Source organism: Aricia agestis, chromosome 6 (assembly GCF_905147365.1).
Source record: "Aricia agestis chromosome 6, ilAriAges1.1, whole genome shotgun sequence".
Lineage (NCBI taxonomy): Eukaryota > Metazoa > Arthropoda > Insecta > Lepidoptera > Lycaenidae > Aricia > Aricia agestis.
In genome coordinates, this window is record NC_056411.1 from 3,375,349 (window position 1) to 3,399,468 (window position 24,120).

At 38.8% G+C, this 24,120-nt stretch overlaps 2 protein-coding genes across 4 annotated transcripts; both read right to left on the reverse strand.

The window, feature by feature from the left end:
* Nucleotides 1-862: 862 nt before the first annotated feature.
* Nucleotides 863-3,551, reverse strand: LOC121727916 (allergen Tha p 1-like). 2 transcript variants are annotated; one of them, XM_042115973.1, is made up of 3 exons: nucleotides 3,517-3,551; nucleotides 2,844-3,030; nucleotides 863-1,252 (listed from the first exon to the last, which is right to left on the reverse strand). In XM_042115973.1, the coding sequence occupies exons 2-3, from the start codon at nucleotides 3,022-3,024 to the stop codon at nucleotides 1,065-1,067; spliced, it is 369 nt and encodes a 122-aa protein (XP_041971907.1). In that variant the 5' UTR covers nucleotides 3,025-3,030; nucleotides 3,517-3,551; the 3' UTR covers nucleotides 863-1,064. The 2 variants fall into 2 exon arrangements, with proteins under 2 accessions (XP_041971907.1, XP_041971906.1); XM_042115972.1 differs by lacking the exon at nucleotides 3,517-3,551 and having other exon boundaries at nucleotides 2,844-3,123.
* An 8,870-nt stretch (nucleotides 3,552-12,421) lies between these two features.
* Nucleotides 12,422-23,941, reverse strand: LOC121728060 (verprolin). Of its 2 annotated transcripts, XM_042116163.1 has the most exons (15): nucleotides 23,297-23,941; nucleotides 22,997-23,144; nucleotides 22,406-22,535; nucleotides 21,128-21,303; nucleotides 20,253-20,424; nucleotides 19,599-19,739; nucleotides 19,097-19,201; nucleotides 18,159-18,293; nucleotides 17,405-17,547; nucleotides 16,560-16,658; nucleotides 15,978-16,059; nucleotides 15,578-15,652; nucleotides 14,782-14,861; nucleotides 14,275-14,350; nucleotides 12,422-13,710 (listed from the first exon to the last, which is right to left on the reverse strand). In XM_042116163.1, exons 1-15 carry the CDS (start codon nucleotides 23,581-23,583, stop codon nucleotides 12,806-12,808), a joined length of 2,754 nt encoding a protein of 917 aa, XP_041972097.1. In that variant the 5' UTR covers nucleotides 23,584-23,941; the 3' UTR covers nucleotides 12,422-12,805. The 2 variants fall into 2 exon arrangements, with proteins under 2 accessions (XP_041972097.1, XP_041972099.1); XM_042116165.1 differs by lacking the exon at nucleotides 19,097-19,201.
* Nucleotides 23,942-24,120: the final 179 nt, after the last annotated feature.

The following is a 24,120-nucleotide window of genomic DNA, read 5'->3' on the forward strand; positions in this document are numbered from 1 at the left end:
GCAATAAAAAAGAAAACATCTTTTCCGCCCTAATAAAATTACAGACATAAGATCTCAAATAAAAAGGTGTTATTTATATTATTACAAGTAAACATTTCAAAAGTAAATATTATGTAAGTACTAACTACTACATAATATTATGTCATAAAGTTACTTATTGATTTCTTTATATATTGCACTATGTATAAGTGAGCAAGCCATGTTAACCCAAGAGCCAGCGACAGCCAGACTTTCATCTTTTTATAAATGCTTAAAGTTTGCCTATATATGACTATTATAGAGGTAGGAACGTCCGGCAACTACAGAGTTTCGGTCGCGGTTACTCTGGACTCTAGAGTCTAGGTACAAGCAGGTATCGAGTTCTGAAGGTGTACCTAACCTTCGATAAAACATAAAGCTCCATTTTTTTTATCCTAATTTTCTAAGGATAATTGCAGAAATCTTCCACTGGCCCCTGCCAGTTACTTATGTCAGTCGCTTCCCACTGCCAGACTACCTCAAAGACTTTATGGGTGTCTGGTAGTGTGGAGGAACTGTCAAAAATGTCCGGCAGTGGAAGACGAGATTCCTACAGTTATCCAGGAGAAAATAGGATAAATAATTGAGCTTCAAACTTTATTAAAGGTAATAACCTTCCGAACTGGAACTCTTAAAGTAACCGCGACTGAATCTCCATAGTCGCTGGTCGTTCGTGTCTATGTAGAGGTCATATACAGGCAAACTTTCAGCTTTAAAATAACGAAAGTCTGGTTGTCGCTGGCTCTTGGGTTATCTTGAGGTAATATAGGTAATATGGCAATGTCATGTGCTCAATGCTCATACTTTATGTGGACTGTGGGTAACGTAACTATATTTTAGGGTCTTAAGTTGAACTATTTTAGGGTTTTAAGACATACGAGACTAGTGGTAAAAGAATTATGGTAAAGATAAAAATTCTGCGATACCGAAACCGGTGTGTCACGAAACTCTTACAGTATACGTGCCAGTGCGAATAGAAGAGATTTAAATGGCTACCCGGACGTCAAACCGCCTGGCCGGTATACTTGGACCAATAAGGGAATCATCTAGTTAAAACCGCTCAGTACTTTCAGCATATTGTCATACTTCGTTCTGTCAGGGTCATACCGCTTCTCGAACTTCGCCCACAGGTCAGGGTAGTCGTTCTTCAGGCTCTTCAGAAACTTGACGGCGCCGCGTTTCTGAACTATGTCGCACTCAGCGCAGCCATCCGCTAAAGATTGAACCACGTGTGCTGCAAAAAAAGGATATTCTCACTCCCATGGCATAGGTTAAAGAATAGGCCAAGGAAAAGCATGCCTTAAAAATAACTTCTTATGCTGCCCGTGGTTTACTACAAGTGACTACGAACATGTACAGTCTTCTATGATTGTCCATGACGGACAATGACTGTGTTAATTGTTATAGACTGCTTAGAATGGCGGCGACCGTGGTTATCCATCGTGCCTCAACGTAGAGAAAGGCCTTCAGAAGTCAGCGTTCAAACGTTTGCATACCTGATTACTGGAGTCTGCTCTCTTTGTCTGTCAAATAAGTTTTCCTCCTTATTAGACAAATACTTTGTATTCTACGTGTGTCGTTTAAAATGTTGCGAGTGTCCATGGGCGACTGTAGTTGCTTTCCAACAGGTGACCCGTTTGCTCGTTTGCCCCCTTATTTTATAATTAAAAATAAACCTGAAATCCTATCTAAATAAACCCCGCAGCTGCGGCCGGAGCTCTGGGATTGTCAATTAGCCTCATTCTGTATGGAAATCGCCGCCGTCTTTGTCACACCGCACACGCAATTTCAGAGACAAACGCTGTAAGGACTGTTGATTTTGTAGTATTTTGTTACAAAATCGAGCTGAGCACTTAATATGTATGTACCTACTTGGTAATTAGTCATAAAAATACTAGAAGAGATAAGTGTACAGCTGCAGAAATGAATATAATATATAAGTACAATAAAGAATACGGTACAAAAGAAAGATAATATTATAATGATGCTCAAAGGTTCTTCATTAAATGTGTTTTCATAAAATTTTATATTTGGACAAATTAATGATATTGGGCTTTTCTCCATTGTTTTCTCATTAAAGAAGTAACTTTTCAGCGCTGTTACTTTCACAGTGAACTCTATACAGGGTGTAATCAAACCTACCGGCCATAGTTCGTAATAATTTATCGGCAAGTCTTTCGCTTGCCGATAAATTATTACGAATCTCGCTATCATGGCACCAATAGACCTTTAGAAATGTTACCGAATGCGTTGAGCGAACGGATGCAAATGTAGTTCATGACCAACTTTTTTACTTGATATTTGAATTTTTGAAAAAAAAAATTTTTGGGGGTCCCCATAGGTACAACTGAAACAAAATATTTTTATTCATCTAACCTATGCGTGTGTGGTATCTTTGAATAGGTCTTCAAAAATCATATTGAGGTTTCAAATATCAATTTTGTGTAACCTGAATAGTTTGCGAGAGAGACTCTTCCAAAGTGGTAAAATATGTCCCCCCCCCCCTACCTATAAATAATTATATGATGTAATAAAATAATAAGTCTAAAAAATATATGATGTACATTACTATAAAAACTACTAACGAAAATTGGTTTGAACGTGATCTAGCAAGTAGTTTTTTTATACGTCATAAATGGTAAAGCTTAATTTAACTTTCATTAATTCAACTGAAATATAAAAATAAATCAACCTTTCAAACAAACAAACATAAATCAAACAAACAAACTTAATGCTGCTGCGGAACCCTTCATGGGCGAGTCCAACTCGCACTTGGCCGGTTTTATTATTAGTAGGAAGTAGGATTCACACAAACATCTACTCACTCTTAGCGACAGCATTGAATCCATCGCACGGGCCCTCGTCCAACAGACACGCGGTGAGCTCCTGCGTCTCCTTCCGAGCCTTGGCCGGGTCCTGCAGCAGGGTGCCCGAGACAATGTTGTCGTTCACGTCCGTGTAGGCCAGGGCCACACCCAATAGAGGTAGGAGCAGGAGGATCTTCATTGTAGTCTCTGAGAAGTGGAGTAGTAAGAAGCATTGAAAAGGAGGGTGAAGTGTTATCATTTAATAGGCGTTTGAGGATTGAAACCGTCATGGAATATTCAAAATATAGTAGTCTACATTAATTCTCAAATGACCACAAATATTAGGTATTTATTTATAGCCATTTTTAGACTATTACAGAGCATAACACTACTAAACTAATCTAAAACTTTACTTTTATACTAATAGTTAATACATATTTTTCTATCTCTAAAAGACCATAATACCACATAAATGTTACACAACATTGAGTACGTATAAATAAGTAATATAGGGGGTCAAAAAGAGCCTGAATTGGTTCGAGAAAAGGATGGTAGGTAAGGCCGTGCCGCTTTTTTGCTCGACTTGGCTGCCGTGCCCCCAGATAATATTTTATCTATTTAAAAGATAATTAGCATTCATGTTAGCAAAGATTGGATATTAGATTGTGTTTTGGAAGTAGAACTTACTTACCTAATAAACTGCGTCGTATTACACTTTACGTAGAACTATATATTATACTGAGTCAATGCTCCCTTACCTGCGTTATAAATAGCAAATTACATACCCAAGAATGCGACGAACTTACTAATTTAAGGTTATAAAAATAATTCAAATTATTATAACTTCTTAAATCTAAACTAACTGACTGGGAGCAAAAAAGTTTAGTAATTTATTCTAGCTAAAAACCTCCTCTATTGTTTAACATAAAAAAGAACTAGTTAAATACGCTAGATTCTTCACAAAAATACAAGAACCAAATAAATACACAAAAAACCCCTTACTATTTTCCTTTAACTTTTGTTTTTTTATGTTTTATTCCACGAAAATTAAAACATAATTTATACGACATAACGAAAACATAATTTGACGGACGTTGTTCTTAGAGTCCACATCCTGAGGATGCTCCGGTGTTGGGGCGAAACGCGCGTCGAGGTTTTTAACCTGCATGGTGGTGAGGGGCCTTGCACGGATTTGCCAACATTATTGCTTGTGTGGTGGTGGTGGTGTTTGCAGGTTCTTGTATACGAGTGTACGCACAGGCAGTGTGGGGGAGGGAGGTCCTGTACGCATGCCTATGCGTACACTCACTCATTTACTTAAAGGCTTTTAGGTTAACAAACTTATGGATTTCCGCAAAGTAACGCCTGATTCTATTATAACTATAATTTATACGATTATGGTATGGTATGGAACTGCGAGTCTGACTCGCACTTGGCCGATTTTTTTAAAATTTAGTGATTGGGTTGAACTATAATACCTACTATAGGCAAAGATTTGCCTTCAATATAGTTCAGAAAAAAAACAAATGTGACCATTCCCTGAACGCTGGTATTTTGGCGGCCCTGCCCAGAGATGAGAACACTATAATATTTATAGAAATATTGCCTCTCTCTGTTAAGAACACCGAGTTTCTTCGAGACTAACTTGGCCTTACCCTGTAGATGACATCGAAACTGGACTTCGCTCGATAATATGTTTACGCCAAGTATTTGAATGCTGGGGGAGATTGTTAAAGAGGTGCCCTCGAACCGTGGTCCGTGACCATCGGTGACTTTTTTGTGGTGAACGCGCATACTTGTTAATGGAATCAGGCGTTACTTTGCGGAAATCCATAGTTTAAATTTAGTTTGTTATTGTTTTTAGCATTTACTTAAAGGTGGAAGTTGTTTTCGCGGAATATTGCTAAAAATAATAACAAACTAAATTTAAAGCGCATACTTGTATCTTGGCGGGGTTGAATTGGACTAAGTTACGTCTACCCCATTCAGCGATTTTCTCCAACGAATTCTCTATTTTAGAGACAAGTTCGTTTCGGCTCTCAATGACATTTAGCCGAGAAATATGGGGGTAGCCGGTATAAAGGGCATCACCTGTACAATCATTGCATATTAATTAATGCCGTTGGTCTGTAACATGCCATTGATATGCAGTATTAATAGGGTAGGCGATAGCACACAGCCCTGAGGGACAACAGCATCAACATACTGAGTGTCAGAGTATTCACCGTCAACTGCTTCAATCTTGATGCTTCTGTCAGCTAAAAAACTTGTGACCCACTTGCATACCAGTTCTGAAGGTCTACCTAACCTTCGATAAAGTATGAAACTCAATTATTTACTTATCCTATTTTCTCCAGGATAACTGTAGGAATCTCGTCTTCCACTGCCGGACATTTTTGACAGTTCCTCCGCACTAATACCCCCATAATCGTTGAGGTAGTCTGGCAGTGGGAAGCAACTGATATAAGTATCCGGCAGGGGCCAGTGGGAGATTCATGCAGTTATCATTCTAAATTAGCCATTATTTGTAGTAAAAAGTAAGTGACAAAATATGTTATTGTGGGATATTCATAAGAGATGATAGATATAAAATTTTACCATCGCTTTTTTTGTAGACCTTTTCATTGCGTACAATACCTACTTAGTACATTATTTTGATAAATCTCGTAGGGTTCAGCCTGCCTTTGCAATGTAATGTAATGTTTGATTGATTTGAAAAAACATAACATTAAAAAACCTCAAAAATAACAGCATTTCTCCACTATTTAATGAATGTTATTATGCTTATAAACCGATCACTCTATCTATTAAAGAAAACCGCATCAAAAATCAAAATCCGTTGCATAGTTTTAAAAGATTAAAGGGAACAATAAGGGACATAGGGACAGAGAAAACGACTTTGTATTAAGTAAGTATACTATGTAGTGATTATAGAACTATACCTACTTAAAGTAAGACGTCATTTCGAATTCACACCCTAATTAAAAACATAAATATTTAATTGAAGAAACGTGTAAATTATTGGCCTCGTGTACCTACTTAATACCTCAAAATATGTCTAATTTGTTCAAGGTTAAATAACATATTATAACTTATTCTATGGTATAATTACACCCATTATTCTATGACTTTAACCATATAAATAATACAATGAATATATTTATATGTTTGTGTATAACAATTATATTTGCCTAATCCCTATACTTACATAAAATATTATAAGCAACTAGTCGTTCCCCGCGGCTTTGCCCGCGTAAATTAGATATTTCACAAACAAATTACTCCACAAAAATAGCCTATGATCCTTCACGTGGTCTACTTCTTATCTGTGCCAAATAACATAAAAATTGCTCCAGTAGTTCGTGAGATACGCCCTTTCAAATAATTTCCCCGTTTTTCCACATTTTCCTCTATTTCTTCGTTCCTATTAGTCTTAGCGTGATAAAATATAGCCCATAGCCTTCCTCGATAAATGGGCTATCTAACACTGAAAGAATTTTTCGAATCGGATCAGTAGTTCCTGAGATTAGCGCGTTCAAACAAAAAAACAAAGAAACTCTGCCGCTTTATAATATTAGTATTTATATATTACTAATTTATTTTCAAAAATTATTTGCTCTGACATAGAGTACTAGTGCTATGTGTTATATTGTGTTTAAAAAAATAGAGAGAGATACTAAAAAAACTGAGTAAAGGAAAGTTATAGTTAAAGTTACAGTAAAGTTAAAGTAAGTTGGTGCAACCCACCCTAATAGATTTAGGGCAAGTTACATTTAACCCAACCGTGACCCAACCCAACGTCCGCGTTACTATGAATAGTCGCTAGTGTTAGTCGCATCAAACTTGCAAACATTTTTCATTTAAGTAAAGAAAAAAAAAAGTTTAGTAAAAAAGATTTAATTTTCTATTTACATTTTAAACTTATCTTAACAAAATATTAGGAACAAATTAATAAAATTTAAAGAAGAACCACAGCAACACAAAATACTTTAAAAACAGTCTCAATATTTTAATAACTAAATACAGTAAATACATAATGCTATATCCAGGTCGCAGGACGGAGCGAAACTCTTTCATTGACCTATCGCTGCTCGTCTCTACCATTCGCACACTAAAATATTGCTGCTCGTTAAATATTGCTGCACGCTATGCGTGCGCGTAGGAAAGAAACCAGCCTATATTATGGTCTAGTTTCTTCCTATCCGACGACGGGACTTTTTACGTACGCCTACAGTGTGTAACAAAACAAATTTATATAAATTATAACTTTGTTTTGTTACATACTTTAAGGGTTTCGCCACTTTCTGATAAAGTGCCTAATACGCTATTCACAACTTTTTTGACAGATTATCCATACTTGATCTGTCAAGTTAATTGGTGGATAGCCTTATCAGGAAGTGGTGAATCAGGCCCTAAGGCGTGTACGTGTCCCTTATATAGAGTTCACTGTGAAATTAGCAGCGCTGAAAGAGCAAAATTTGATTTATATGGGCAAGCTCCCCAGCGTCATGACTTTACCCTTACAGAAATAATAGTTACTCTTTCTGCGCTGCCACTTTCACAGTGAACACAAGGGACTCATACGGACTCTGAAGTATTATCAATTTGTTTTATTACACCCTGTATAATTCTTGAGTTCGCCCTTGTTTCGCACGTTGAGTGTGATTTGTTACTTTAATACGGTCGAGCACGTACGTTCCATCGCTACTCTCTTTAACACGTTTTAACCGACTTCTTTATTAGCTTGAGCTGTATGTATGTAACGGAATCTTTGAGGTGCAGCGCAGACGACAGACTATCCGTGACGCACTTTTTAGTCCGTGGAAATCGAACCTATACAATTAACGCGGACGTCTGCGCTGCGCGTCGTGTGCGTTACTGCATATAATTGCATACGTTCTATTTCCACGGACTAAAAAGTGCGTCACGGATAGTCTGTCGTCTGCGCTGGGCCTGATTTATACCTGTCTCCAGAGTGTCTTATTAATTCTAAACTTTGCTTACGTATTAAGAGCCAATGATAATGCAATTATTCTTTTAAAAATTTTGAAAAAAATAAAATGTTTGTTTTTTTAGTTTTCAACTATTATTTTTTTGTTTATCTATGTGCTTCGCGACCGTGCATAGTCAACAAAACTATATATAGAACTTTTATTATTATTTGAATTTCCCGTTAATTTGAAACCCAATTCTTTTATGAATATACTTATTTTGTCGGTCGCGGTTCGCTGCGGTAAAGATCGAAACGAACTCTACAGTGTTTCTATTCTTTCGCATTTCTACTGTGGCCATGCTAAGGCCTGGCCTTAGCAGGCTGATCACCTGATTGTTTTTTTTTTTTTTTTTCTATGAAATAAGGGGGCAAACGAGCAAACGGGTCACCTGATGGAAAGCAACTTCCGTCGCCCATGGACACTCGCAGCATCATAAGAGCTGCAGGTGCGTTGCCGGCCTTTTGAGAGGGAAAGGGGAGGGTAGGGATGGGAAGGGAAGGGAATAAGGGAGGGTAGGGAAGGGATTAGGATAGGGGATTGGGCCTCCGGTAAACTCACTCACTCGGCGAAACACAGCGCAAGCACTGTTTCACGCCGGTTTTCTGTGAGAACGTGGTATTTCTCCGGTCGAGCCGGCCCATTCGTGCCGAAGCATGGCTCTCCCACGTAAATTGTCTGACAAGTAAGATGATCCATGCGTCGGATGGGCATGTAAAAAGTCGGTCCTGCGCTTGATCTCTCGCCAGTCGTGTCTGTCTTCCGTCCCACTGGGTTATGAGAGTAAAGGAATAGAGAGTGCTCTTGAGTACTACGCACACACCTGGGCACTATAAAATTACTCCTGCGTAGTTGCCCTGGTTTCAATGAAACCGGCCACCGTCACCGAAACCGGTGTGGGAGCTATTATTATATTATGCTAAGGCCGGTGGTGGCAAACAGAATTTCACCACTAGCATGGCTCGATCATTGGACCGGTCCAATGATAGAAACTTTTTCTATTGATGATTTCAAAATATAAATTATTTGATAATAATATGTTAATTGTAATTCACTATTCCAGAATGGAGACAATACGAAAATATTATGCGTGGAATGAAATGAGAAGCAGTTAGAAAAAATAAAGCAGGTTTAAATGAGGCAAGTCGGATGTATGGAGTTCCTAAGGCTACCCTTAAACGAAGACTGGATGGAGTTAATAAAAGAGCCAAGGAGCATGTTCAAATAGCAGGGTCTGAAGGAGATCTACCACCAGAACTGGAAAATGATCTATGTCAACATATCCTCGAGATGGAAAGTAGTTTTTATGGTGTCACACCTTTAGACATTCGACATTTTATTTTTTATTGATTTTTGTAAGTAGCCTTGAATGGACCACTATCGTTTTTTGTCTAAGTCCATTAATAGCAACTAAGTGGTCCAATCAAAGCGACTATGGTCCAAAGAAGGCAACGACCACAGAAACGCTTTACCTCAATTTTCTGTAAAACCGTCAATTTTATTTACCCCTCCGTGAAATATTATATTAATAAAGTTAATTGGAAACAAAACCAGCAATTGTTTTTATTTAATCATCAAAATTAAAGAAGTTATGTGGCACGGAAGTTAAATGGTCCAATCATAGCAACCTTCCCCTATTATTAACAGTTCAGTCTTGTATCTTTGTCTGTCGTGTGGCTCTTCCAATATGTCGGACAAAGACAAATAAACTTATAGTTATTCGCTGTTAAAACATTTTAGTATAGGAAAGTCTTAGTTAAATGCGAGAATTGTTGTTGGACTCCGTTACGTACTTTATGTGGTAGGTACCATCAACGAAATTTATTATTAGGCACTTAACAGACCTAGACGTAATTTGGTCGCTTTAGGTCAAGCCAATGTTTATCGTGAATCGTGATTGAGCTTGGCTTGAGAGTAGAGATATCCTGACCAAATAACGTTGGTGTTGGATGTTACATAAAACAGTCTACTTTTCTATTGCTTTTCCGATTCTTACATACGATATAAATGCATTTTTCAAGTCTTGTAAATAAAATATATTTTTAAAAAAGCTCTTAATAAATTCACTATCAATTATATTAATTATAATGATATTATTTACAATATGCTATCTACTTTTCGCTATTTACATTATTTTATCGAAATTATTATTTTAATTCGTCAAGCCCCATACGCTCACTGGTGAACGAGACACATTAGAATATCTATTGTGTCTCGTTTTTTCACGATCGACTGCTTAAACTTTAAATTGTATAGAATCATAAAGTTAATATACCTAGCGGAATAGAGAAACAAAGGCCTGAGCAAGAGAGATGTCACTATCAGTAACACTGCGTGGTAAAAAGAGACGTGTGATACATGACAGCAGCACTCTTTTTTTGACGTCCAGTCGGCACGTGCCGCACGTTGACAATTTAATTTCATAGAAATCATGTTCAATCATGCTTGTGTAAATGTATACGTACACATATTTTTACACACAGATGAAACCAATTTCGGTTTCGTTTGACAGCTCGAGATTGTTGCTCTATTCCGCTAGGTATATTAACGGTATGTATAGAATCGAAGCAGCGCCCCTGGTGGCAAAATATGAAAACTAATTAGATGTCATACATTTTGTTAGCTCTCTCACGATGAGAAGTGATGAAATCTCACTCTTAGCAGTTCTTAAATTGAATCATGTCCATAAGATGCAAATTAACTTTTTAACTGATAAAAAAAATTAAAAAAAATATTATGAACAAAATATTGGAATACATCTTTTAGCTAGACGATCAATTTTACTGTGCAATATTGTAGAATATTTTTGACCGTCTCTGGTCTAGGGTTGATATAGATACGCGTCCTTTCAATCTTGTTGTCAAATAAATTTTTCAATAGTATTGCTCAATGATATTGCATAATAAAATTGATCGTCTAAGGGCCTAAATTGCCTGTTAGACATTTTGACTTATTTCATAATGTATAAAGTACTATATTACCATTTTATTATGTAAGTATAATATGATAATCAAGCTGCAGTGACCAGTGACGGATTAAGACTACTTGATGCCCTAAGCATTCGAAGCAATCCATGCCTGTGGGCCCCCTATCCGTATCTCAACTAGTATCGGTTTTTGAACCTTTACTCTTCTGCGGTGCCCCCTCAGACGTGATGCCCTAGGCAATGGCTTAATTTGATTAAGGGCTAATCCGTCACTGGCAGTGACGCTGCCTATGTAGAAAGCATGCATAGTGTTTGGCCTAAATACTGGCCACTATTTCAGATACTATGATTGGGCAACTATTTCATCCGTACTAATCCATACAATCTGTCTGTCTGTTACCTCTTCACGCCCAAACCACTAAACCGATTGTGCTGAAAATTTGGCATAAAGAAAAGAGAAACTTTGGGTCCGGGAAAGAAATATACTTTTTATGCCGAAAAAATACGGTTATCGCGCGATAAACGAGATTCAACTAGTAAAGAATAAATTCTCATTCGTTCATAAAATATCATGGGTCCTACGATTGCTGCGACGAACGAATACCCTGAAGGTGGGCCAATTTTGATGATCAGAGCAACCCGCTTTGCTCTTTTACTGCCAGCTTTGACTCCTCACTCAGATTTAATGATTAAGTACTTTAATTTAATGATGATGTATAATGGGAGCTGTGTCACAGTTTTACCTAGTATAAAATAATAAATGTGACAGTGACTGTGTCTGTCTGTCTGTTACCTCTTAACGCCCAAATAACTAAACCGATTTTGCTGAAATTTGGCATGGAGATACTTTGAGTCCCGGGAAAGGACATAGGATACTTTTTATCCCGGAAAAAATGTACGGTTCCCGCGCGATAAACGAATTGTCGCAACGGAGTTGCGTGCGTCATCTAGTTTGAAGTAAAGTAATCGTTATTTTTTTCTGAGTCTGGCTGTAAGGGTCAGCGCAGACAGATCGGAGCGCAACGGAGACGATTTTATTAACATACCATACTAATCGAAAATAAACTTTAAAATTATTAAAGTGCGATAAGGGATTCCCGCCTATCTTCGAGGACGCGCGAGCATTTTTGTAAGGATCAGCCATTTGTGCACTTGTATGTATTTGTGTGTACACACACACAGCGTACATACTGTACCGATTTTAATGAAATTTGGTATTGGGATGCTTATACTCCCGGAACAGGGTGTAGGATATTTTGAAATTCTGCAAATACGAACGCTGCTTTGCTACATACATAACCTACTTTTTAGTAACGCAAGTTTCTTGCTAGTCCATACAATTAGATTTTATTAAAAATTTTATGGTTAGTGACCATTTATATAATAAAATAGACTATATTTGCTACAATCTGGGTCCAAAATTTTGGTGAAATTAATGGGAAAGGGGAATTTTAAATATGTAATAATTAGTCTTTGCTTTTTATTGGCTTTTGTCAAAACATAAACCAATCAATAATGTTGTTAAATTGATATACTCCTGTCAAAAAACCTAGCACTTGTTAGTTATTACTAAGTCAGTAAGGCTATTTTGCTTGCTTACCAGACAAAAACTAGACTTTAAAACTTAATTCCAGGTGTATTTAAACTATTGACAACACAACTACAATACTATCTATAAATGAAGCAGTGGCCCACAAACTTTATTTACTCACAAATAAAAACAATGTCATTCCACTTAGTATTTAATTCTACAATGTGCAGTAACACTATGAAACAAGTCAAAATGTTATAGGGCATACAATGCTGTATTACATAACGCAACTAATTATAGCTCAAACTATAGATCTTACATTTAAAAATACATTTCAGTGCGATATAATAAAATAATCTGAGAAACACTTCAACAATACTCAATATAATATTTGCTTGGCTTACACAACTCGAAGAAAAAAAACATAATTTTATCTGTTAATATAGCGAAATTATACACTGGGTAAAACGTCTGAGTACACTCGCTCGGTCCATACGCACTGTATCTAGACTATCTACGATCACTGACACTATCACCAGAACGGCCTGGGGCCCCGAGGCCCGTTCCAGCGGTTGGGGGCCCGGGGGCCGCCGCGGGGCCTGAACTGGGGGCTGAAGTTCGGCCTGAAGTTGTTGCGGGGGCTCCAGTTGCGAGGGAACCGGGGGTTCATCGGGCGACCCTGCGTCCACTCCTCGTCGTACTCCGGGTACTCGGGGGACTCCCTCTCTCGTCTCTCCCCGCGACGTTCGTCATACTCCTCGTACCCCTCGTTCTCGTCGTACTCGTCGTAGTTCTGGTCTTGGAAGTTCGGCATGTTGAACTTGAGGTTGGGCGGCATGTTTTCGAAGGGGTTGGCGAGCGGGGGGACGACGGGGGCCGACCGCGGCCTCGGGCCGAGCGGCCCCTGCCCGCGGGCCATGGGGCCGGCTGGAGGCATCGACGGAGGGGGAAGACGGGTGTTGGGAGGGCCGCACAGGAGGCCGTCCTCGTTGTGCGGGCCGCGGGGCGGGGCGTCGTGCATATCACGCATATCATGGGGCGCGTGCATGTCACGTGCGTCATGCGCATTGTGCATGTCTCGAGCGTTATGCATGTCTCGAGCGTTAGGCATGTCACGCGGCGCGTTACTCATATCACGCGGCGGATTATGCATGTCACGCGGGTGGTCGCGTTGGAAGGGCGGATTTTGCGTGCCCGGGGGCGGTCCGGTCGCCATGCGTGGGGCCGTGGAGGCCATACGGGGGACCGTGGGCGGCATGAGGGGCGGGGCCATGCTGAGGGACGTGGTCGGGGGGAACCGCGGCCCGGGGGCGTTGAGCTGAGCAGGGGCGGATTGCGACCCGTCGTGCCTCTTCATGTTGTTGATCTCGTCCCCGCCCACTAACACCTTATTGTTGTTGAAACTGTTGCGACGGTTGCTCTCCTGATACATACCTTCTGAAAAAGGTTAAACAAAATATTAGTTAGTAGACAGTTACTTTGCTTAGTTAATAAAGATGTTAATTTTTCATAATTCATATGTAACAAAAAATATTTCAGTCACCAATTCATTGGAAGTACACAAAACTTTCATAATAACTTTCTAGTTTTAATTAGACACCGCTTGTTTCTAAAACGGCGTAAGGCTGAAAAGGTCTTTAAAGGTGATCGCACATTTATCAGCACGCACGCGCAGAACGCGTACGTATTTAAAATACGTTGTATGAAATGATGTGAAACCTCGCACATTCGTCCGCAGTCCGCACCGTACGTCCATTTCGTACACTATGCGGTGCGTTCGACGCGTACAGAGCTGACAGATCAGCTTTATACTATACTTTATAATATTTATAGTCCGTCAAGAAAGTGAAGAAATTAAAAAGTGGCAACATCGTAGTGTCATCCCTTTTTTCTTAGATTGATTTGAAAGGGATGACACTACGATGTTGCCACTTTTTAATTTCTTCACTTTCTTGACAGACTATAATGATTAGTTACAAAATAATACTATAATATACTCACGTTCGTCGTCGTCTGACAGGTCCATGTCGACACTTTCCACGATGTCCGTCGGCGCCTGCGGCGGCACGCGGTAATCCTGAAACGTACACAGAATCAAAATCAAAATAATTTTTATTCAGAGTGAAAAATTTTCATTTTTTTTTAACGTCGAAACTATTAGGTGCCTACCATCGGTTCGGGAATAGATAATATTCAAGAAAATATTATGTAACTTGAAAATATATAATATGCAAGTAGCAAATTATATCGTTATGTGTGTAGAAAAACTAAATGTAATAATGTTTTTTTTTTATTAAAGAACTAGATAACGCCCGCAACTCCGTTGCGCCAAAACCATTTTTTATAGCGCAAGAACCGTACATTTTTCCGGGATGAAAAGTTTCATACATCCTTCCCCGGGACTTATAGTATCTTCATACGAAATTTCAACAAAATCGGTTCAGCGGTTAGGGCGTGAAGAGGTAACAGACAGAAAGACACGCTTTATATTAGTATGGATTTACTGACCTGATCCAGAGACACGTTATTGTGGGTCTGTTGAACCGGCGGCTGATGCGTGAGTGATATCAGATTCCTGTGATCTATGTCTGCAATCAAAGTTTTATTTAACACAAATATTTCATTGTCATGTAGGTCCAAACATTACGTAGCCCCATTAGGACCGCGCCACGCCGCGGGCGGCCGTAGACTTCTCAAGCGATACTATGTATTACAATAATGAAGATAAGGTTTTAAATCATATGACACTGATAGTGCTCGCCTCGCCGCTGCCATTCCGGTGAAGCGCGGCCCTTACTCTATTGTGTTACAATTCGACATTTAAATTTCGTATTTTAAGTAATCTAAAATATTATATTTAGGGAGATCGCAGACGACAGACTTTTTGTGCGATCGAGTAGCTGCGGCGCTTATACAGTCGGCATGGCGCGGCCACTTAAAAAGATGTATAATATAGTACATAATATACAAATATATTTTAGATCAGACAGTACAGATCGAAACGGTCCATAGCATTTTATTAATTGCATAGCAGTTCAGTAGATCGAAACAATTGATCGCAAATGATTGTCCGGCATAAGGCTGCGTTTCCACCAGAGATGTGTTGCGAGGAATGTGTCTTTAAGATCCAATAGCGTCGCCGCGCTGAGCGATGTCATGGCGAGCTCACGTCAATGAAGCGATTCTATTGGTTCACAAAAACACATTCCTTGCAACACATCTTTGGTGGAAACGCAGCCTAACAGTAGAACGGGTCGGTATGTTTTGCTACATCACGTGTAAAATCTAAAAATCTTGCACGCACCTTGCTGACCAGTATGCCTCCCCGGCGGCGGCACGTTGGTCGGGGGCAGCAGGCGATGATCTACGTCCTCGGTTTCTGAAAATTTAAAATATTTAACAGTGACTGGTTGCAATGGAATAATTTCATAGAACAGAATTTTTAATCAAAAATCACTTATAAAGAACAGAGAATGTCTCTTTTTTTCTGCCACACAAAAAAAGTAAACAGATAGCGCCAAAAAGACGTTTTAGTCTATGGCTGAAGCCTGGAAATGTTCATGACATGCCGGTAAAGAAAACCGTTTTCCACAGAATCTATTCATTAGGATATTCCCTGTTCTTTGCCTATACCCTTCAAGTGTAGTATAAGATATACGGCAAAATAACGTTTGGCGGGTGAGCTACATCATGAAGGTACTCACGTCCAAGCAGCGGCAGTATGGGGGGCGGTGGCGGTGGCGGCGGCAGCAGCCCGCGCTGGTCAACGTCAGCCGGCGGCGCCTCCTGTAACAGAGGTTTAGGTGACATTTTCACCAAGACTCGACATATATCGACATAGCCATACTAATATTGTATTAAGAAAGTGTGTCTGTCTATGATCTGTTACCTCTTCACGCCTAAACCGCTGAACCGATTTACCTGAAATTTGGTGTGGAGACACTTTAGGCGCCGGGAAATGGACATCAGAAACTTTTTATCACGGAAAATGTACCTTACCATGTAGTTTCAATTTCACTATGTAATAAGATACCTAACTTAATATCTTTGAATATCATGTGAAATTTCCAGTTTTTTTCCAGAAAAAAATTAGAGCTTGTACTGTTTATTTACGCGCAAAATATTTTAATAAGTAAAGGCAGAACTCTGAGATATTTAATAATGGGGTTGACAGAAAATTTACGGAGTTTATGTAAAAGTCTTAATTAAATTAAAGTTAAGTTATCATCATATTTCTTAGTGCGGCCGTAATAAAAGTTAGCAGTGATTATTTAATAGCACATTACCTTAGCTCTGTCGGGCCTGAGCGGGGGCGGGGCCAGCGGCGCGCGCTGCCCGGGCGGCGGCGACGCGGGCGGCTCCGCGAACACGTTGCGTGCGCTCGACTGTAACATGAATGATACACTATTTATAACCCTGTTTAGACTGCAATTAACATAAAAACACAAAAAAACTCGATAACACCCTAAAGCCTATCTTCTACTCCTACCTTTCTTAGGATTAATTTCGTTGCGGGTCCCAAGACAGATTTAAATGTCCCCCTGAGATACTGAGATCATAACAAAGGGTTTTCGAATTTCGTGGTTGGTTACCACAGTTGATTCTGGTGACACAGGAGTTACAGTGGTAGCCACTGGGAACGTATGGTAGGCCAATTGCCCATTTAAACATTAAAGTATTATGACTTTATTTCGTTACACCTTAACATAATATAAAAAAATACGTGTGGCACTCGGGGACTGACGCGGTAAAGCTATTAGTAGTATAGCATTTTTTTCAACTTTTGCACCTTCGCATACGTCTAGTCGCACGCACACAAACACCGTGCTGATGTCTGCCGAACTGAAACGACGTCAGACGATGCACCGCTTTCACCGCTGTGTCAGTCGGAGTGGGGGGTGATTATTATATTATTATTATTATTAATAACTGTGTGGACCGCAAAACTCACAGCTCGAAGGCTCGCATCGAGCCGGCTCGGTGGAATTAAATATATCGATTTAGAGTAAAATTATCGAGCAATGCTGAATGTGTGGACGAAAGCCCGAGCCGTTGTTTTTACTCTACGTGATTGCTCGATCGAGCAAAACCGTGTGTGTAACCGTACTTAGCATTAAAGTTAACAACGTACCGGTGGCGGTATCCACGTGGCGTGAGGGTCGACTGGCGCGAGGGGCGGGGCCGGCGGTGCGGACGTGAGGGGCGGGGCCCACGGGCTCGGTACGGGCGCAGGCGCGGGCACGGGCACGGGCGGCACGTACACTTCTGGTTCATCTGAAAATGCCATGTAGAGGGTAAATTTTTAAAAAAGGCCATGGTATGCGCTTAAACTTTCTACAGCTTAAAATAGCGACAAAATATTGAAAATGTGACCAATGTCTCATGTGTGACCAAAATGTGTATACAAACGTTAAAAGTTTCTGTAGTATAGATAGGGACAAAATGTCGAAACTCACAAGTTTGTAAACGCAAACATGTTATAATTTACTGCAGCAGCAGCAAGTAACGCCAGTCACAGTATTAATGTAAATCACTACTTGTAATGTATGTGTAACACAGTTACTTTTATATGCAAAAAAAACAATAAAAAGATTTGTATAAAATATTGTCGTTAGTAGTTTCGATTTTTGAGAAAATATACATAATATGTAGTCTCTGGTTATAGGCTACTTTTTATTCTGAAAAAGTTCAGTGTAAGATATTGTAATAACTACTTTTAGGGGCCGTTTTACCACTTACTGATAAGTGCTGGATAGGCTATCCACAACTTATCTAACAGATTATTATATAGTCTAAACTCTATCTGTCAGACAAGTTGTGGATAGCCCGGCACTTATCAGGAAGTGGTGAAACAGGCCCTTAGACAAGTATGAATAAAGTTTTACCATTGAGCGAATTCATAGTTCCGTAGAAGGATATCGGCGGCGGCGGAATTCCCGTACTGTCGGGCGTGAGCAGGTCCAGCCCGGGCAGCGCGTCTTGAGACTTCTGCGACAGGCTCGCCGACACCACGCTGCCCACTGCAAGTGTCAAGGCTGTACAATACTCTACAGTGATTAAATCATACGCAGAGTCTTCAATTGCGCACGATATATTGCTGTCTCGTTTCCACTGGTATGGTAGAATTGCGACAGTAACTTAATGATAGGTTACACAGTGCAAGCAGCTGAATTGACAGCAGGCAGCTACTGTGCCTGTGTAACTCGCATAAAAGCAGCTCGACGCGCCTCCCTCGGTCATACCATGCACACTGCTGATGTCGCAGTAGATAGGTAAATATGTCCCAGTGACATCGCCTAGTCCAGTTGCATCTATGGTGGGGTGAGGAAAGGCGAGGTGGCGAGTGAAAACAATGTTGTAGTAACTCGCACCCGCATGTCAACTCGTACCGTGTAACTCAGGCATTACAAAGGTGAGGGAGACAAATAGCAATATGATAGCACTATAGCTGTGATGGAAGGTTAAAATTATACATGCAATAGTAAAGTTGCCATCTGGCGGAATAAAGAACAACAAATAATATAGTTAATGTTATCTTATAAAAGAGGAAATATTGTCACAATATGACCTAAAATAAAACAATACGATAAACAAGCTTAGAAAATTATATGTTCTAATGTTTCATTCGATATCTTTTGGGCATTAAAACAGACTTTTGTCGATCGTGTGTTGAAAACTAACAACTGAAAACTTATTTACAAAAACAAACGGTACCTAAATTAAAAGTTCTAGATAAGAGCTGGTTAAATAGCATTCTTTGGATATCGTGTTTGCAGGCAAAAAATAATGGTTCCAGCTACAGGCGCTAAGGGCATTCCCGTACCTGAAGTGTTACCGGGTGATGTGCTATCTATCGTCACAACCTCTTTCAACATACAATCTATTATGTCTTGTTTTCCCCGTGTGCTTATCACCTCTATATTGCTCTCTGAAAAGTCACAAGTGTTTTAGGTTGTAACACACTACCTAATAATAGATACCAGATAAGGTGTAATACACCAATTTTGTAATGAAAAGCATTACCATTTAGAGAGAGGTTACATTGTTTCTTTACGTTTTGGTATGTTGCCTCTGTTATTTTTACTATGCAACTTTAACTAATTGCGTCAATAAGAGGCTCATTTAGACAGAAAGTCAGATATTATGTGGCATGTTGTGCTGTCACTGTTTTGTATTGTGTTGTTAGTTGTTACATATCATTGGACAATGTCTTGTTTCGTTCCAATGAAGCAAGGCACTGGGGCAGGGTGGTGCCATTTTGTAACTGAGACTAAGGAAATTATCAGTAACTATTTAATTTAACTTTTATAGTCAAAGAGACTCACCATTAGTAGGATCCAGGTCTATTGTGTCATTGAACATCGCTAGAGGATTGTCTGATGTGAGGAAAGACGATAGACCCAGGTTGTAAAGAGATCCATCGGCTGATATTGATGTGTTGAATGTTTGGTCTATGTCGTATGATACTGAAAATACACATTAAAATTGTTGATTAATATATTATACTCTTCTGTTAAGCGCTTTGATTATTATATATTATTTTTGGAATTTCGATTTGGAATTCCGTGAGACTTGGCGCAATTGTTCGTTGTTCTTCACCCTCACTAGAGACATATGTACATACAGAATTCGTCTGTTAATTTACTTTCTACTGATTCCACACATTCGGATTTGCGAATACGGAAAATGAATTCGGAAATCGAATATGTGTGTATGCGCCGGCTAACCTTAAGCAGCCTCCACACGTTGGCCGTGTTTGCCGAACAGAAGAGGACGGCGCTATTCTAAAGAAAGAGATTGAATTATTTCCGTCTTTCTTTCTGGTATAGCGCCGTCCCCTTCTGTTCGGCAAACACGGCCAACGTATAGAGCGGCCTTTAGAATGGTAAGATCCGAGTTTATTGCGTTAACCGTGCAAATCACGGCTTTCTACCAAGTATCTGTAAGAAAGCCTCAAGAATAGGTTATTAAAAGAATACCATCAACATTGTCATTCTCAGTGCCCGGTAGTTCCAAATCCTCATCAGGCCCAGGGGACGGAACATCCTCGTCTCTCGGAGGGGGTGATGGCGCTGCTGATGGTAATGTTGGTAGCATTTCATCCAGTTTCCTCTTCAATGCTCGCACTCTTGATCCAAAGTTCTTGTAGGCCTATCAACACATAATAAAACTTCAATCACTAGAAGTATCAAATAAAAAAAGTGTTAAAAACTGGTGAATTTTAAGTTAAATTTTTGATTGCATATTACACCGTTCTCTTGCCTCATAAAAATATTTAGACAATGGCTAACTTCAATACAAGAATACTGTCCTTGTTTCATCTTATGATAAATAATTTGAATAACAACCATAACCTTGTGTAAAACTTATATGCGTGCGACCGAACGTGCGGTTTGGCGGCGAAATGACAAGCATATAATATGTGTATTAACAGCGCGACCGCACCGCTATTTAAATAAATCTTTACATACATATGCTTGTGACTTCGCGGCGCAGCGGCCAAATCGCGCGTTCTCGACGCCATATGTAAATCCAGCCTAAGTTATCTGCTGAGTGTTTTGATCAATAAGAGGATAAAAATATACAACTCGTAACAAAATCCAAAAAATGTATCCTTTATACATATAAAGTTCACTGTGAAAGCAGCAACACTGGAAAAGCATAATTTTTTTTGTGATTTGTATGGGAAAGCGCTCCCGCTTCATGAATTTTTCCATGCAAAAGTTTAAAAAAAGTTGCTCTTTCAGTGCTACTACTTTTACAGTGTACTCTATATTATATATGAAACACATGCACACCCTAAATTAGTATTATCACTTAGTTTTGTAACACTTTGTATAAGATTTATACCCACATAAGCTACAACTTTGACTTCCCCACGTTGTGTAGAATAGTACTGATTGGCGGAATTTAGTAACGCTAACAGAGTTTCTCGGGCCACAATCTCCCTCTGCAGTGCCTGTGTATACTTCTCCACACATGATATGCCTTCATTTAACTCTTTTATTACATCATGTTTGATACTCCTATCTGTAAAGAATCAAAAATAATTAGATTTATGGAAGTATCAATTGTTTGGTGTCAGTACTAACTATTAAGAGCCAACATAAGAAGATAAGTTATTTATAATGAATAAGTATAAGTACATAAAGAATTCAAGTTATCAATTTGCAAATAAGATAAAAAAATTGGCTAATAAGTAACAATATTATTTTAATTGTAAAAACTTGTTTTACACCATTACTTTATTATTTTATAATTAACTAGCTGTTTCCCGCGACTTCGTCCGCGTGGACTTCAGTTTATACTTGTCGGAGCGGAGCGGGCAGCTCAAGAACAACATCAGAAGGGGTTCTCCATTATGAGATAACTAATAAATACTAGATCATCACTTTGTAGGCGTTGGGTAAAACGTCCGAGTTGCAAAGACTAATCATAGTCGTTTATACTCATCAATACTCAATTAAATAAAGTAATGGTTTTACGCGTTCCTATCACAATTTTATAGCGCGCGATGTCAACAAAATTGGTGTCAAAAGCTTTTATAACAAAAACCCTGGTACCCCTTAAATCAAAACAGCTGTGCAGTGTGTTCATAATATTTCATTTTTATAATTAAACTTTATAATTTATGCCAAATTTTAAAGCTTATTTAGGCCCATAATTACACAACTTTACCCATAAACAATTTATACCATTGATAGGTTTAACTTTTAAGGTTACGTCACTGCATAGATAAAGTACTGAGCTATTTAATAACGTAAAAAAGTAATAACAATCGAAAAGAAACTAAATGTAAGATGATACTACCTCTTATGGAAAGAAGTCTGGGCAAGCGTCACCGCGATGTAGGAAACGCACGGCGCCATCTACTATGAATTTTTGGAACTAACTTAATTTGAACAAATTTACGCATTTTCACCCCCTTACAACCTTTTTTTCCAGTAAAAAGTAGCCTATGTCCTTTCTCAGGCTTTAGACTATCTGTATACAAAATTTCATTACAATCAGTTCGGTAGTTTTGGCGTGAAAGCGAGACAGACAGACAGAGATACTTTCGCATTTATAATATTAAGTATAGATAAATCTTATTACCTCTTGTACCTTGTAGGGTATGAATTGTAATTGTTACCTTTTAAATGTGAACACAGTTCATCAGCATCAGACAACTCCAGCTCGTGTTCCAGCAAAGTTTTTAGTTTTGCTCCAGTATCCCCTTCCAACACTTTGCATTGTTTAATTTTGTTCACTAACTGTTGTGGCTGTAATAAAAACATTAAACTTAGGGTCAGCTCACGCCCAAAAATCCACAGTGATGCACTTTTAAGACACTTAGAACCTGTCCACACGGGTGTTGTGTCAACAGAGGCAATATTGTAAACAATGTGGTTAATCTGAAGTGCGTTTATTGCTACTTGAAAGCCAATTAACATTAGGATTTTGAATTAGAGCCAGTCAACACAGTGCATTACGTCGATGCAGCTCTGCCATTTGATGCATCGCAGCGTTATCGTGGCGCAACGCGCCGTGTGGACTGGCTCTAATTCAAAATCCTAATGTTAATTGGCTTTCAAGTAGCAATACACGCACCTCAGATTGCCTCTGTGCAAAGTTATGTTAATTGTTGCTTACGAAAATTTTGTTATGTCAGGTTATTAATTATTAATTCATGATTCAACAACGGACTCATAAAACTGAATATTTTAGCAATAAAAATAAGTACCTGAAAATCCAAAGGATCGTCATCAGTCTTTTTAGTGGCTCCAGCACTGAGTAACCCAGTGAGATCTGACAGGAACTCTTCATCATAAACTGTCCTCTGCTCCCATATTTTGAAGATGCGCAAAATCTTCGGCCGAACCTTTTCATCCCTATGAAACAATAATTTTAAAGACAAGGCCTGTAATTAACATAGCATTGCATAAGATCTTCCATGATATGTTATTATTTACTAGCCACATTTAGCTAACAAACATCCATATAATATGAGTCTTATAACATAACCTAAAAATTTAATGCTCACCTGACTAGAGGAGTTGCTTTTTGCAAATAAAGACCCCAGCTATCAACAAACTCGTAACCTTTCCTCTTACTGTACTGTATCACATCATTAGCTAAATAAAATAATGTAAGTCTCTGTTCCACCTTCACTCTCTTCAACACATTCAACCAACTAGAAACTATCTTCTTGTGGTGACTTTTCTGCTTCAAACACCAGGACGATAGCCCCTGTATGCTTTCTTGAGTATCTTTAAGCTGCAGAAGCTTCTTTTCAAACGCTAGGGTGTTGAATTCTTCAGTTTCTCCCATTGTTGTGGTGTCTATTTACACGAGCATTATTTACAACACTTTAAATTCTCCACCGAGCATTTTTGATGTGCAATAACTATAACTTCGGTAGCACCTCATATTTTATTATTTACAAACGCTGCTACTTGTTATATTATCTAAATAATAGTGTTATCCAATAAAATTTAAAACCGCGTCTTCTGTAGTCAAAGAAATAATATATTTTTCTCTATATTTACAGGTACTATAAAAGTACAACACATTCGTATATATTTTAGTATTTTTAAACTGCAAAACAATAGTAAATTTTGTGTTAATTTTGGAGATTTAAGCCAACAATTATTGACTTTAAAATTGTGTATTTCTTGCTGGCCTAGCACCCCGCCATTTTATTTATGTACGCTGTCAAATGTCAATTTGATGTCAATCTGACGTAACTCACCACTCACCAGCTGGTTACAGATTATAAATATTCTTTTGTTTTTTTTTCAATAATGTGCAAAAACAGCTTTTGAGTAACGAAAAAGATAAGGGAGCAGAGCGGTGCCGCTGCGGCGT